Source organism: Monodelphis domestica, chromosome 3 (assembly GCF_027887165.1).
Source record: "Monodelphis domestica isolate mMonDom1 chromosome 3, mMonDom1.pri, whole genome shotgun sequence".
In the NCBI taxonomy this organism is placed as follows: Eukaryota; Metazoa; Chordata; class Mammalia; order Didelphimorphia; family Didelphidae; genus Monodelphis; species Monodelphis domestica.
Window position 1 is genome coordinate 179,154,841 of NC_077229.1, and position 17,628 is coordinate 179,172,468.

General features: G+C 34.7%; 1 protein-coding gene across 1 annotated transcript in view; it reads right to left on the bottom strand.

Moving 5' to 3' along the window:
• Positions 1–17,628, bottom strand: part of CIBAR1 (CBY1 interacting BAR domain containing 1) — a 43,788-nt gene that overhangs the window by 17,406 nt on the left and 8,754 nt on the right. The window contains exons 5-6 of the mRNA XM_007488106.3: positions 17,006–17,011; positions 7,217–7,321 (exon numbers count right to left, since the gene is read on the bottom strand). Of these exons, the coding sequence (XP_007488168.1) occupies positions 7,217–7,321; positions 17,006–17,011 (111 nt within the window). The remainder of the gene's footprint in view (positions 1–7,216; positions 7,322–17,005; positions 17,012–17,628) is intronic.

The following is a 17,628-nucleotide window of genomic DNA, read 5'->3' on the forward strand; positions in this document are numbered from 1 at the left end:
ATACAGGCTGCACCTCTAAATGATCTTTCTTGAAAGTTTTCAAAAAAGTATACTGGAAAATAATTGCATAAAGTTACCATATTAAAGTATTTACTTAAAATGTTTCTGGGATTTAGACGAGGAATGCAAGCTGGTTTAATATTAGGTAAACTTTCAGTATAATTGACCATATCAATAATCAAACTAACAAATCACATGAATATCTCAATAGATGTAGAAAAAGCCTTTTGCAAAATACAACACCCATTCCTACTGAAAACACTAGAAAGCATAGGAATAAATGGGTCTTTCCTCAAAATTATTAGTATTTATTTAAAACCATTAGCAAGAATCATCTGCAATGGGGATAAGTTAGAAGCCTTCCCAATAAGATCAGGAATGAAGAAAAGATGCCCATTATTACCACTATTTAATATTGTACTAGAAATACTAGCTTTAGCAATTAGAGAAGAAAAAGAAATTGAAGGAATTAAACTAGGCAGTAAGGAAATAATAAACTATCACTTCAGGGATGATATGATGGTATACTTAGAGTCCTAAAATATCAACTAAAAAACTAGTTGAAATAATAACTATAGCAAAGTTGCTGGATATAAAATAAATCCACATAAATCAGTAGCATTTCTATATATTTCCAGCAAAACTCAGCAGCAAAAGTTAGAAAGAGAAACTCAATTTAAAATCACTCTAGTCAATATAACATGTTTGGGAATGTATTTGCCAAGAAAAAGAATTCTATGAATGCAATTACAAAAGTTTTCACAGAAATAAAATTAGATCTAAACAATTGGAAAAACATCAATTGCTCATAGGTAGGCCAAGCTAATATAATAAAAATGGCAATCCTACCTAATTAATTTACTTATTCAATGCCAAACAAATCAAACTACCAAAAAAAAAACCTTCTTTATAGAACTAGAAGAAATAATAACCAAATTCATCTGGAAGAACAAAAGGTCAAGAATATCAAGGGAACTAATGAAAAAAATGTGAAGGATGGTAGTAGTACCAGATCTTAAACTGTAATATAAGGTACTGGCTAAGAGACAGAAGGGAGGATCAGTAGAATAGACTCGAGGTAAGTGACCTCAGCAAGACATTCTATGATAAACCTAAAGATCCCAGTTTTGGGGACAAATCCACTATTTGACAAAAACTGCTGGGAATATTGGAAAACAGTATGACAAAAAATAGGTTTAGATAATATCTCACACTCTATACCAAGATAAAGTAAAAAAATGGGTATATGATCTAAACATAAAGAGTGATATTATAAATAAATTAGGGGAACATAGAATAGTTTACCTGTCAGTTTTATGGAGAAGAGAAGAATTTATGACCAAATAAAAGATAGAGAACATTACAAGATGTAAAATGAATAATTTGGATTATATTAAATTAAAAAGGTTTTGTACAAACAAAACCAATGCAACCAGGATTAGAAGGGAAGTACAAACTGGGGAAAATTTTTTTCAGAACAAATTTCTCTGATAAAGGTCTTATTTCTCAAATATATAGAAATAAGTACAATTTAGAAGAATTCAAGTCATTCTCCAATTGATAAATGGCCAAAAGGATACGAATAGGCAGTTTTCAGATGAAGAAATAAAAGCTATCTATAATCATGTGAAAAAATGTTCTAAATCCCTCTTGATTAGAGAAATGCAAATTAAAACAACATTGAGGTACCACCTCACACCTATCAGATAGGCCAATATGACAGTAAAGGTAAATGATAAATGTTGGAGGGGATGTGGCAAAATTGGGACACTAATGCATTGCTGGTGGAGTTGTGAACTGATCCAACCAGTCTGGAGGGCAATTTGGAATTATGCCTAAAGGGCCACAAAAGAATGCATACATATTTTTTATTCCAATAATACCACTACTAGGTCTGTATCCCAAACATTAAAAAAAAATGGGAAAGGTCCAGTTTGTACAAAAATATTTATAGTTGTGCTTTTTGTGGTGGCAAAGAATCAGAAACTAAAGGGATATTCCTCAATTGTGGAATGGCTGAACAAATTGTGGTATTATGATGGTGATGGAACAAATACTATTGTACAATAAGGAATAATGAACAGGATGATTTCAGAAATAGCTGGAAAGACCTACGTGTACTGATGCAGAGTGAAATAAGTAGAACCAAGAAATCAGTATACACATGAACTTCAATACCCTGGAATGATCAAATGTGACAGACTTTAATAACAACAAAATGACCCAGGACAATTCTGAGGGACTGATAAAAAAGAAGGCTATCTACCTTCAGAGAAAGAACTGTTGGAGTAGGAATGCAGATGAAAACATATGATTTATTACTTGTTTATTTGGGCATATCTTTTGGGGATTTGGTTCTATAAAATTTTTTTGCTTACAAAAATGAATAATATGAATATATGTTTTGCATGATAATATATGTATAACCCAGATTGAATTGTTTGTCAGCTCTGGGAGGGGGAAGGGAAGAAGAAAGGGAGACAATATGGATTATATGACTTTGGAAAACTTATGTGAATATGTTATTAAAATAAAAAACTTTAAAAAGAAAAAATAAAACTTATTTCTTCAAGACACCAAAAAGAGATGTTTTAAGGCATTTTTATTATCATTGTTCTTATAAACTTTCTCATTTTTGTTACTGTCCTTGTTTCAAAATCTTTCTAAAATAAGTCTTTTCTACATTACCACATAAAAAGTAGTAAAGAGAACAATGATAAGTTATACTTAGGGTTTTTTTTTTTTAACCCTTACCTTCTGTCTTGGAGCCAATGTATTGCCTCCAAGGCAGAAGAGTGGTAAGGGCTAGGCAATGGGGGTCAAGTGACTTGGACAGGGTCACACAGCTAGGAAGTGGCTGAGGCCAGATTTATACTTAGGTTTTGAACAAGATTTTAAGGGGAAAAAAATGCAGCCCTATATTCAAACCAATCTAGAACCATAACAAAAAATAAGCATATGTATATGATTAATGTAACTTAGAAAAGCCAAGGTAAGGATATTCTTGTACCTTGGTTGTTCTTTTTTTTAAAATTAAAATAGGATTATGCATCCATAGCACCAATGTAAAGAAGATAATTTATCTTGTTTGGAAATTCAAGATGTTACCTACTATAGTCTCTAATGTAGGATCTAAGATTAAATTACTCAAGAGAACTAATCATCCAACTCTGAGATATCTAGAAATAGAGATGATATCCTTGATAGCAATCTCCTTTATATTACCTTTTCAAATATTTTTAAACCATTAAAAATTTTTTAATTTCAGCATCTTTTTTATTCCATTCTCTATAATCATTTGATTATAACAAATCTTTACTGTAGGTATTCAGTTTTCTCTGCTTCTCAAAAGTCTTTGAAAAATATGCAGATTTATTATTGCTATAATCTTATAATCTAGCTGAAAATGTTTTTGTTCAATTGATTTAATAAAATATACCCTGATAAAATGAATGATCTTTTATTTTATTCAGATAACCTTTAAAGATACTTCCCAGATTCTCTGTATTTCACAAGTTGCAATGGTCAAAAAGCCTCATTTGACTGGTGGTTATCCTTCTGGTGATAAGCCTCTCAGAATTTAGCTAGGTCTGGTCCTTGGATCCCAGACAAATAGTATCCATTTGCTCTGTATTTAGGACTGTAGGACCCATAGATTTAGAGATAGAAAGGACTCTAAAGAACATTCCAGCTTACTCTATAAGGTACCAGAAAATTTTCAAAGCCTCTGTAGGTACATAGCCTTTTCAAATCTAGGGCTATTTTTATGGCAGTTATGCATCAGAATAAGTCTTCTGTGGAAGCTACAAAAAGGTAGATTTATCAAATACGGATTATAGCAGAGTGAAAAAAAAAAGATAAAAAAGCAGTAGTGTTTCCCTACTCCTAATATCACCAAGTGTATGTAAATGAATTTTAAAATAATTCAGACAAGTGAGGATTACCAAAATTTTATAATAACAGTGATTCCCAAATTTTTACTTGCTTGAAGCCATGAGATAATTTGATTATGTTCTGAATGAAGATAGGAAAACAGAATTCACAGTTAAATTCTTAAATGAAACAAGGTAGGTAGGAATTTCCCCCTGTACTGGGCATCCTTGCATAGCCTAGACATGGGGCTTTGGCAGCAACAACAGCATAAAGATCTGATAGGATAAGCTAAATCAATTGAGAGGCTACTAATTCAATGACTGGGGAATTTTTAATTAAATTAAATTTAATTAAAGGAATAACAAAATAACAATCATGCAAGTTCTCATCTATGGTATTTTTTCCTTTAAAGGAAGTTATCCTTTATGTTCTTTATCTGATACTCACTAATATAGAATATCTCCAAAGTTTTAGTGCATTTTTTAGCCTTAATAACTTCAGAAGTATAGATCAAATTTGAAAAATATTAACTTTTTAAATTAAAATTCAACATAATCATCCTTTTGCATTACCACTTGTTGATTTTTGAACTTTGTAAAGACTTTTATCAGGTACTACTCCTCAATAATTGAAAGGCCTACATTGGTAACCCTAATCTTAAAATTATCAAAGAATGAGGTTTTGATGCATATGTGAAAGTTCTAACATAACTCTACAAGAAAAAGTCTAATGGAGATAACCAATGTGGCCAAGCGAGAGATCCTCCTCTACCAATCTAACAGTCTGAAAAAATGGCATCTAAAAGTTTTTTCACAAACCAAGGCATAATAATAGGTTACCTTATCTTGTTAAAATTAAAACCAAACAATTAGTATTTAAAGTTTATAAAAATAAACAAGTTTAAAAATTTCAATGGCATTTGTAGCATTTATGTCTCTGAAGTTATTAAAGGTTAAAATTGCACTAAGAATTTTGGGATACCCTCTACAATCATTTGGAAACCCTTTCATGTGTTCAATTGACATTCAATTATTTCTACTAATAGAGGCGGGGAAAAGAAAGGAATTACACACAACACACACACAGTTAAAAAAAAATAGTGATGCAGGTGATAAGCTACTCATCAGTATATGAGTTTGTACAGCCAGGACAAAATTTTGAAAGTAAATTTTAAAATTATGACTGCAGGAAAATTGATTATAAGTACAACTAGTTTCTGCCAGAAAGATGGAAGTTATGATAAGGAACAAGTATACTAAAAATGTATAACTATATTTAACTCAGACATAAAGTAATGGGAGCATTCATAGGCTTTCTATTGGAGGAGCAAGCTGACTTTAAAATGCTGTTAGAATTTAAAGCTTCTCAGCAGTATCTACTAATTAGTATTCCTTCCTACAATAACAACAAGCCTTATGAAAGGTTTGCTAGCAGCTGATGAAAGGAAGCTCTTAAGTTTACTTATACTTAGCTCATGTTAGGCAAGTCATGGACCACTTCTTAACTACAGCAATGGCTATTGCTCTGCATTAGATGTCTGTCCCCTAATTATCTTAGAATTAATCTTCCTCCTTCCTCCTAGTCTGACAGCAGAAGCTAGCTACTACAAAATGATGTTGTCTTGCCTTCCTTATGGGTCCACTACTGTTAAGAACCATTCTTGCATAGCTAGGTAGGAGTTGGTTTCTATAGATGTATCTAAATAATCTGAAAAACAGATTATTCAACAACATATAAACAGCTAATCTGTCTCAGGACTTTACCTATGTTTCTACCTATCCTAACCATATCTATGAGAGAGAAGCAGAGTAAGAAAAAGGTAGGGTGGATAAAAAAACCTATAATAATGGGGCATTGGGAGAAGAGAGAAAGAGAAAAGAAGCATGAAAGGGAATGAGACAGAGGCAGGAAGAAATGATTTGCTATAAAATAACAAGATTAATTTTCCTATGTGGTATTAGTTCCAAAATGTTTTGAGCAATAGCATATTCATTTGAATACAGCCATCCAAAGGGGCTATTGTAAAAGACAAGTCATTTAAGTTTATAAGTTCCAAAGTATGTATTTTTATAAACCTCATTATTTCATATTCACATCTTATTCAATTCTTAAAAATGATAAAAGGGGGAAAGGAGATAGTGTACTAGAGGAAAGAGAGAAGGAGACCATGTATGAGAGGACTGCTATTATCTATCATTATGACAAAATACAGGACTTGTAACTGAGATGGAAAGTTTCCATTTTGATCAAATCAGAATCAATCTGGGCTTCTAGTGGGACCAACTTCAAGCATAAATCTTCCTTCTGATAAGGTAAGCAACATCTTAAGAGATTAAAATATTTAAAGTTCAGTTCAGATATACTTTAGGTAATGTTAGATTTGGTAAAGCTGTTAATGATAATCAAACAATTAATAAGCAATTACTATGTGCCAGACATTAAACAACAACTCAAGACAGAAAATTACCATGCTTGCTATAAAGAAGCTTAAAATGAGAAAATGAAGCCAGAAAAAATTTTTATGACTTCCCAAATTATCTAAAAAGTGCCAATGGAAATCTCTCTAAAGTGGTCCTTCTAAATTTTATACTTCTTTTAGAAAAAATCCTTACCTTTGGTCTCAGTATAAATTCTAAGATAGAAGAATGGCAAGGACTATGCAACTGGAGTTAATCTAAGATCATATGACTTGGAAGTGACTGGAACCAACATCTTTCTGACTTCAAGCTTGGCACTCTATCCACTGTGATACAGCTACCCCTTGCTCTTTTGATTTTTTTATAGTATTCAGATATACTGTATATAGTAATTATAAAAGCTTTTAGATCTAATGTTATAATATATACAGTATCATATGCTTTGCTACTATGTCCAGTTTAATTGAGATGGCTCCATTTGAAAAAGATTTGTTATATAAAGAAACATAGTTGGTTTCAGGTTATTTCTTACAAAAAACTGGCCAACAGGACCTTTCTATGGTAAAGCAGATAAAACATACTGGTTTCACTCACAGCTCCTTTTCCAGGAATAAACCTTCATTTTAAATTCAGAGAATTATGACTTCATAGCCCAAGAGTCTGAGAAAGTAGAGACAAGACTTCTGAGAAAAACAGTTTTCAAACTATAACAAATGATCACCGAGTCACAGACATATGATTTGAAAAGACCTTACATCCTCAATTCCTACCTCCTCATTTTACAATTGAAGAAACAAAAGCACAAAAAAGTGAAGTGACTTGCAAAGGGAAAAGTCAGGCTTAGGACCTGGGAGAGCTGCCTCCACACTCACATTCTTTCTACTACACAGTGCTATCTTGCCAGCATGGTTTGTTTTCTTTTTTACCTTTATGTCCTTTATTTTTTGCTTTTCAAAATTGTCAATTGTTTCTTCCAGGTGCCGACTTGTTCTGGTGGCATCCATTGTAGCTCTCTGTAATTCTGTTTCTGCCTATAAAAATATCCATAAGACATTAAAAAAAAAAAAGAAATGTCAAAATTAATGTTCAGAGCCTACCACCAGGAAAGACATATTGGGATACTAACATATTGTCAATATAGAATCTATTTTTAATTATTGGACCATAGGTAAAACAAATCCAAATATCAAGGCTATCATAACCATGCATGGCACAGTGTTCATCAATAGCATGGGCATCACTCATCCCCCTTCCTCACACTGAATATGCATCCTATTGAGATTCAGTAAAGATTAAATCATTAACAAAGTGATGGCTGGAAAAAAATAAACAAACAAACAAAACCCAAATCCCAGAGCAATAGATTTCTGAAGCCACTTGGTCCAACTTGGATCTGTGTAAATTACTTGATATTCTTGAGTTGCCCTACTATGCAGGTGATGATGATATGTAAGACTATTTACCTGAGGATCTAGAGTGATCTGGATAAATCTACTGTTTTTGAGATTCAGAGTAAGAAACTGTCTTTAAAAGCAACAGTTCATCTGAGATAACCATGGAAACAAGTGTCTTGGGATACCTGTTTGGACTATGGTCACACCAGCCAGTGGCTCATTTCATACCAGCTCTTCTGGTTTCTCTAGGATAAGATAACCAAAAGTTCTTATGCTTCATAAAAAACATCTTATCTCACACTTGCTATCTCTGGTCCTACTCTATCTCTGTTAACTTGAGTCATTTTGGAACTTTTTATTATTATCGTTTAATATTGATGAGGCAATTGCTGGTGTTTATTCTAAGCATGGGAATCTGATCATTTCATGTTTATCATACTTAAGAATGCTATTATTATTGTACCCCAAAAGCACATACAAGAGATGTCTTTGTTCTCCCTTGTATCTTGGAATATATTACTCCCCTGTTCCTGGGAACTCTCTACCCACATCACTTTGGATCCCTTCCTGGATCAGTCCCTTCTCTTAAAATTATTTAATCTGCTCTTTGCTGCTTTTGAACAGAGCTCCTTGGAAATAGACAGATACTCTCCACATACACATACATGTCCTTGCTTAAAGATTATCTTGACTTTAAAGTCAATATCCCCTGGTTATCTTCCTATTCTGAGAAACGGGAGTCTGTGTTTGTCAGTGCCCTAGTGTATTTGCTCTACTTGGGGGAAAGAGAGACCCAAGTTCTGTAGAGTTTATTTCTCAGTTTGCAGACCTGAACAAGAACTCCTCCTACAAGATTTCCAACAAAAGATGGGCCAGCCTTGGTTTGAGGCACTTAGAGAATCCGATTACCTCCTGAGGCAGCTCAAAAAGAACTTTTGATATTCTTTGAAAAATTCCAAATGTTAAAAAAGGTTTCTTTGTATCAGGACAATCTGACTTTTCGCATCTTCTACCAATTACTTTTTAATTCTTTCCTTTGGGTCCAAGCAGAACAAATCTAATCCCTCTTTCATTTGACCATCATTTAAATAGTTGATACTTCTCTTATTCCCTTCATCTTCTCCAAGCTAAATGTCTCCAGCTATGACTTGATTTTGAAGGATTCCATCATTCCAACTATCCTTTAAATTCTCTCCAACTTGTCAATGCTTTCTAAAATGTGGGGTCCAGAACTGAACAAAATATTCCAGAAGAGTGCTGAACAGAGCACATCATACAGTGGTGGCATCTTCCTAGTACTGAGGCAAGCATGCTTTCCTTAACACAGCCCACGACTATATTAGCTGTTTAGGCTACCATATCACATTATTGGCTCATATTAATTATAGCTCCCAGGAAACCTTAGATCTTTTTCTCCTCCTTAGCATTTACTTATAAAATCTGATTTCTTTTTAAAAAAGGAAAGTTTAAGACTTTACATTTACCTCTATGAGGTTTTGTCCTTTTAGACTCAGCTTGATATTCTAGCCCAGTGAGGATGAACCTTTTAGAGACTGTGTGCTGTGCCCCCTGCCCCATTCTGGGAGTGCCCTGCCCCAATCCTCAACTCCACACAGGGGAAGGAGAAACACTCCCATTGGGCTGCTGGGCAAATGATGTGAAAAAAATGTTGTCAGGGATAGAGGTCCTAGGTTCAAATCAAATAGAGGGAGGAGAGCAGCTCCACCTGAGTTCCTCTGCCTTTCTATTAATGAATTCTGGCAGGCAATGGTGCACATGCCCAGATAGTGCTCTGCACGCCATCTTTGGTACATGTGCCATAGGATCATCATCACTGTTCTAGCCTGTCATAACAAGATCTTTTGGGATCCTGTCATATATAACACTACAACTATCTTTCCAATTTTTGTCACTTACAAATTTGATGATCATATCATTATTATTTTTAGGTCACCAATAATGTTAAATAGAACAAAGCTAAGCAAAGACCCCTGAAAACTACTTTCAAGACAATACTGAACCATCAATGACTATTTAGTATCAGCATTCAATTTAACTGATTGATAATGTTCTACTTTTCTCACAACAGAATGAAATTCTATCAATTACTTTCTTAAAATCCAGGAAAAAGGGGGGGGGGGGGCAGCTGGGTAGCTCAGTGGATTGAGAGCTAGGCCTAGAGACAGGAGGTCCTAGGTTCAAATCTGGCCTCAGACACTTCCTAGCTGTGTGACCCTGGGCAAGTCACTTACCCCCCAATGCCTAGCCCTTACCACTCTTCTGCCTTGGAGCCAATACATAGTATTGACTCCAAGATGGAAGGTAAGGGTTTAAAAGAAAAAAATCCAGGAAAATGGAACTACAACATACATTTCTTTAGCTGTCTAATAATGTAAAATAAGAAAAAAAGAAAGGTTTAGACAGGCATGCCTTGCTATTTCTGATCACTGCTTTCTTTTAATGTTCATTTGTCATTCCTTTAGCTTTTAAAAATTCCATTTTGGAGTTTTTCCTGGAATGAAATGCAAGCTCAATACAATAGAATTGGGAGACTACACATTTGTTTTTGAAAACTGGAATAACTTTTTTTTGAGTACTAGTCCTCTATTCTCCAGTGATAGTAGTTCTTTAATCACAGCTATCAGATCTCTCAATACAATGGGGTGTAGTTTATCTGGCCTGTGTGACTCAAATTCACTCCGAGCAATGAGGTGCTCTTTTCACTTCTCCCAACTTGTTCCATAGCTATTTCTGCTCAGTTCTAGACCATACAAAGATCATTCTCTTTGGCTCAGGGAAAAGAAACAAGAATTTAACCTTTCTTCCTATTATCCCACTATTATCCTATCTACCTCCACAACAACCCTAGTCCTGCTTTGTTCTTCTACTCTTCTGCAGTAAAGCAACAAATGAGATCTTTGGTCCTTGTCCTTCTTGGTTCATCTTGTGCTTTCATACGCCTAGGCTATTCTTATAGGCTTCTGATACTATTTTACTTTTTTAAGTTTTGGAATTTTTTATTTAATTAATTTAGAATATCTTTCCATGGTTACAAGATTCTTGTTCTTTCCCTCCCCTACCCCCACCTCCCTCCCATAGCTGACACACAATTCCACTGGGTTTTACATGTGTCTGACACTATTTTGGCCATCTTTCGTAGCCTGTCCTTACATCTACATTCTGCATGCCATTTCAACAAAATTATTCTGAATCTAACACCAAAAAGTAGCACATTTCTATAGACAAGGTAGAATAGAAAGAGGATATATAAAAATGATCCTCTATTATGTTAAGCTTTAGTATGTGTGGGTATAAGAACATATATAAAATTCAACATATTACTTTCACAGTTGTCCTACTTGTTTGTTTCTTGTGGAATGTTTCCTTATTGCATTTTTAAAGCTACTTCAATGATGCTTCTTTTTGTTTTAGCAGCTCTATCAATGGCTTCTCCCTTTCCTTCTCCCACCTCCCAACTCTCATAAAGAGGTAAAAACATTCTTATAACAAATGAGCATAGTTAAGCAAAAACATGTTTCATTTTGTACCCTGGTTCCATCATTCATCAGGAGGTTGGGCAGTATGCTTCAAAACTGGACCTGTGAAATCATGGTTGGTCTTTGCATTCAAAATTGTGGCTTGGGGGCAGCTGGGTGGCTCAGTGGATTGAGAGCCAGGCCTAGAGATGGGAGGTCCTAGGTTCAAATCTGGCCTCAGACACTTCCAAGCTGTGTGACCCTGGGCAAGTCACTTAACCCCCATTGCCTAGCTCTTACCACTCTTCTGCCTTGGAGCCAATAGTATTGGCTCCAAGACAGAAGGTAAGGGTTTAAAAAAAAAAATTATTGTCTTTGAAGTTGCTTTAAAAACCCTGAGCTTGTATAGTTTTCAAAGTTCTATTTCCCTTTGTCAGTTCATACTGCCGAAGATTTTTAAAATGTGCAGAATTACTGAGAACTTATTCTGTACCCAATTTTCAGCAAAAAGGAAAAAAAAACCTACTGTTCTAAGTGAAAATGGGAATCTTGAAAGGATATTGATAGGATTGGAAATTTCTCTCATTTTATAAATGACCTACTATGTTTTTGTACATATAGGTCCATTCCTTCCTTCTTTTATCTCTTTGGGGGTATATCTAAGGTCAAAGAATATAGGGGGCATAGCTCTAAAAACTGCCTTTCAGAATGACTGGACCAATTCATAACTCTCACCCCAAATTCTCTCACCCTTTCCAACAATTATTACTTTCCGTGTTTGTTTTTTTGTTCTTTGTCAATCTGATAGGTGTGAAGCAGAACATTAGATCTGTTTTAATTTGTATTTCTCTAATTAATAGTGATTTGGGGCAATTTTCTCATATTATTGTTGATCACTTGGATTTCTTTTGAAAACTCATTTTCTCTCCTAGACACATCTCTTGCTAGTCTTTTTAATGTGCATTCTTTATATATGACTGAATCTTTTTGAGCCATATTCTTATCATATTTCTTATATCATAATAATATCAACCTAAGGTATTAAATAAGGATCCTTGCAGATGGCTCTTTGTAAGATTGCTTTTCACCCCATGCTTTGTGCCAGTGGTGTACAGATAGCTGAGACAACGGATTTCATTACCAACTTCTTCATCTTTGGTCTCCTGTGTATTTATAGACACTTCTATTGCTCTTCTTCCTACAGTCCAACTCTCTTCTACAGTGTCAATATTAGTGGATATATATATATGTATATATGTACATATATAAAAATTGATTAGATTTGCAAGATTCCAGACAAATATATGTTAACAGTCTTTATTGGATGAATATTGTCCCTGACTAAGAGGCTATAATTCTACATTTTGGGTTATGATTCAGAAATCCATTTCTCATTCTCAGACACCATCTTAACCAGATGCTCATTTCCAAAGCCAGCTTCAATCAACAGTGGAAAGAAGCATCATTGTTTTTAGGGCCATCAGTTTCTTGCCCAAGGCTTCATAATTTTTAGCAATATGTTCTAGAATCTTTCCAGTAGAATCACCTGGAAGCTCACACACTGATGCCACAGCAGTTTTTTTTTTTAAAGCTGGCAAATTTCCAAGCTTCTATACTCCAAATCCCTATCATCTATTGTCTTTATCTGCTATGATTTAAATTCTTTTCCTCTGCTACTTCTTTCTATATTCTCATCCCTATCCATCTCAGTTTTATCTTTCCATGATTTAAATTCTCTTTTGGCTTCATGTTCCAATGATCCCTCTGTCATTTTACCCTCTCTGCATCTTCTGATTCTCACAAAAAACTGGCATATTCTAGTAGAATTTCCAGAACTGGGTACTTGAGTATTCTTATGCCACGGAAATTCTTTGATTCCCCTTCCCTTCTATCTCTCAGTTTCACTCCTTTTTAGTCTGCTTTTCACCCTGAGGACAGCCTCTAGTTCCTTGGCATCCCCTAGGACATTCTCTCTACTTGGGTCTCACTCTCTACTCCCTTTCAGTTCTGACTCTATGAAAACATTTTAATTTTACACTGTCTTCTTTCATAGCCTTGGTCCCTCCTTGTTCTTCTGCTGCTAATCATATTGTCAACTAAACCCTGGGGTAACTGCACTATCTACTTTCTCTGTTCTACTCAAATGCTGTTGAATATTGCTAGAAAAAAGTCATAATAGCTAACATTTTAATAGTGCTCTAAGATTTACCTAACATTTTACAGATATCTTATTTCAACCTCATGAGAACCCTGGAAGGTAGATGCTATGATCACCCCCATTTTACTGAATGGGAAATTTGAGGGAGGCAGAAATGACTTGCCCAGAATAACACAGTATCTGAGGCAGGTCTTAAACTAGTATTCCTGACATATGGTTAGTTTTACCATCTAGATGCTTATAGATTTATGGAATCAAATTTCTACTGGTATCTTGTTGCAGCACAAGGACTATCATGCTCACTGAAGCAGCTATCCTAAATCTTTTCTTGACACTTCTACACCATCCATCTCTCTAAATGGAAGACCATGACTCTTACTTCACTGAAAAAAATTCCAATCAACTCCCTCTCCCTTGATACCTCAAAATTTCTCTAGATCTGTTCCCATTCTATACTTCTTTGGTCTAGTCTCTATGTAAGAAACTTTTTTGCCAAAGCTAATGAGTTCATCTTATTGCTCAGTCCTTTTCTTAACTGACCTCTCTCCTTATCTACTGACAATGCTGAACATGTCCACTTTTCTTTTGCCTTTCTTAGTCTCTTTTAATAATCCATTTCCTGCCTACTAAGCACAAATATGTCCCAATTTTTTTATCCAGGTTCTCTTCTTCATTGCTAAAGATTATGAAATCATGGGAAAAGAAATTGGAGACCTTAGGAGCATAGATGGTATTTTTCATAAATGCTATAGATCAAAGGAAATCATTTCAAAAGAAATGGGCACATATGGCAAGTAAGCAGTAACTATCAGTAAGTGAACAGTATTTTAGAAAGAGGTTTGGATTTTAAGACCATAGCTTAAAACATAATGACAAGCTTCTGACTAGGAATTGAACCTATTGAACAAAGGCTATTAAGAAAGTATTTGCAGATAGGAAGTGTGGAATTGTGAAGAGGTGGTCCAATTCAAGAGTTGAAGAATCTGGGTTTAAGTCCTGACTCTGACAAATACTGGCTTCCCAACCCTTGCCCCAAGGCAACTGACCCAGGTAAATCTCCAAGACTTGAATTTGCAAAACAGTAACTAATCTTCATGGGTAGATGGAGCTTCTTCACCAGGTAGTTGCTTATATTGCTGAAATTATAGCTTTAGACCAAAAATAAAAATTTGCCGAGTTTGCATGTCTAATCTTTAAAGTGAATCTTTAAAAGAAAGTGGTGGGAAAATTACCACCTGGTCTTATAAAACACTACATACAAAATGCACCAATTCTGGGTGACATGCCAGGTGAATTTGAGAACTTAACCCAAGAAGACAACTTTGCCTTCACTGATAGATACTTGGCCGAATAATACCCATGCCTAGAATGTGATTGGGTAAAAGAGAATAAAGAGACAAAAAGTATTGAATTATTTTAAGATATGTTCATGCAAGCAAACCCAGAAATCCAAGGGCAAAAGCACAGTGGAAAGTACTTTAATGAAGATCAACATAAGAAGAAACAGAAGCAATGTCAGATGCTCACTTGGCCAGAAAGAGTTAATAGATAAGGAAGCTGATAAAAAAGATCTCAAGGTCCAGGATGGAAGTATGATATAGTAGTGGTGAGGAACATGAATTAGCTATACATGTTTTAAGCTCTTTCTGTGCCAAAAGCAGAGAAGTTAATAATTTTACTTTCTTCAGTGAGGCAAGTGCATCCTTTTTAAGATGAACTCCAGATTTTGGGAAAATATATTGCAAAGACTTCAGAGATTGGAGGCAGGATTAAAAAACAAAAGATAGCACACTGAGCCATATATACCAAGATGAAATTTAACAGACATAAAATGTAGACAGGTTCAAAAAGTAAACTTTACAAAAGATGGAAAAATCTTGGCTAGACAAAATTTGTCTGGAAAAGATATGTGGGTTTTAATGAACCTGAAACTGAAAAGAAGTGTTAGATGGCAAGTAAGAAAGCTAATGTGATTTCAGAAGTGTTAAGAAAGGTCAAGGACTAGGGAGGTTGTGATAGGAGTATTCTACCTGGTCCCAACTATGTGGGCCAAGCTTAGTTATTTCCTTAAAAAGAAAGGAAGGTGAGAGCGAGGCCTATACCTAAGGGCATAAAATAGACCAACTTTGAAGGAGGCAGGGACCTTCAGACTTGAAGGATATACCATATCCATGTGAGCCACCATGCTGGTGAAACTGGTTATTATAGAAACAGAAGCTGCACATTCTTGTAGAGTATCTTTTTCATGCTGTAGTTCAGTAGATCTCTTTTTGTACATTGTTAAATAGCCCATAGATGTTTCATTTTACTATAGTCTTGAACCTCCACAACCAAAATGGCCTGATTCCAGCCAAGCCTAAAATAGAAATGGAAATCCCACTATACTCTGCCATGGAGAGACTTTTTCTGTAGCATCATATTTAGTTCTGGGTGCTATATTTTAGAAAGCACATTTAAAAGTCAGAGAACATCAAGAGCTCAAGCCAGATAATAAAAAGCTACAACTTGCCATGTAAGAATGCATTTAAGAAAGCAGAAATGTTTAACACAAAGAAAAGAAAACTTCAGAGGGATATATCTTAAGGGTTGTCAAGTAGAAGAGACATTAGATTTGTTTTGTTTGGCACAAAAAATAGAGAACCAGAACTGTGGGTAGAAGGATTATCATGTAGAACTGGCATTTCACTTGTTCTGAATGGCACTAACATATACAATTAGAAGGAATAGGTAGAAGCTGTTGAGGTAAATAAATGCATAAAATTTTAACAAAAAAATTTCTGATAAAAATTGAATGGGCTGCTTTTACAGGGAGTAGAAAGGTCTTCAGGAAAAGGTTGAGTGCCTATTTATCAGGGATGTTGTACAGGAGATACCTATTCAAATTGGATTGGAATAGCTGCCTTTAAATTCTCATTGAGATTTTGTGATGATGATAATAATGCGGAGGACAGAGGCTGGACCAATGATTTAGTTAATATAGGAAACTCCTTAATGATGGTTGGTACCTTCTCTACAACTAAACAGTCTTAGAGAGTTGTCTAAGATATTGATAATTTAAGTGACTTGCCAATGGCCACCAAGCCAGTGTCAGAGGTGGGAGTTGAGGCTGATTCTCTAGTTGCAATATCACACTAACTTAAAACAAACAAACAAACAAAAAAAACAATCTTACCTTTTGTCTTAGATTCAGTTCTAAGATAGAAAAATAGCAAGTGCTAAGCAACTGGGATTAAGCAATTTGCCAAGCAAGGGTCACACAGGTAGGAAATGCCTGAGACCAGATTTGAAACCAGGTCCTCCTCCAGGCCTGGCACTCTATCCACTGAGCTTCCTGGCTGCCCCAACAATAACTTTCATTTAGTACTTAAGTTTGCAAAGAACTAGAAATGTATCATTTCGTTAGATCTTCACAACAACCATGTGAAGTAGAAGCTATTATCATCATTTTACAAATGAGGAAACTAGGGTTGGGAGGAATGAAATAATCTGTCCAAAGTCACATTGCTAATGATTAAAGTAGATTTTGAAATTTGGTTCTTTTTGACTATAAATCTAGTATGCTATCTACTACCCTACCTCTCAAGAATAGTTTCTACAGTGGTTTTCAAAGTAAACGTGTATTTGTGATAAAACTCAAAGAATTTTCTCTAATGATCCATCTTGAGAAACACCACGCGATTTACCCACCTGTGACTGAAATGGTCTATAAAGGAAAAAAAAGATTCTCAAATGGAACATAAAAATATTTTAAAATTTTAAATTAAAGTTATGCAATCTAAATTATGAATAGTTCAGAAATATCATAACTTCTAAATATTATTTAAAAATTGGATGACATACATACTAATTCCTTCCCCCATGAAAACATAAGCTTATATTAAAATCAATGAATCAAAACACTCTTCTCTGTTAAAAGCCTGGATTTCTTCTAAAATATAACCCTGATACAGAGAACCTTTTAAACAGAAGGAGACAAATTGGATGTCATGAGTGTCCCTGAGACTTGAGGGGATAGGGCCTATAAATGAAACATAGTTAGGAGAAGATAAGGGGGAATAGTAGTGTATATTAAGTTTAAACATTCATGTGAGAAAATCAAGCTATAAGAGTGGAAAGCACAAGGCAGAACATCTGTGTAAGGATCAAAAGTAATACTGTTAAAAGAGGGTACTGTGGACAATTTGGATAGGAGGTAGAAACAAGATTTCCAATATGGAGGCATGATAGAGAATTTCAATTATCCAGATATCTACTAGAATCTCTTGTGCCAAAAACAGAGCAAATAATACATTTCTATATGCTTGTAAATA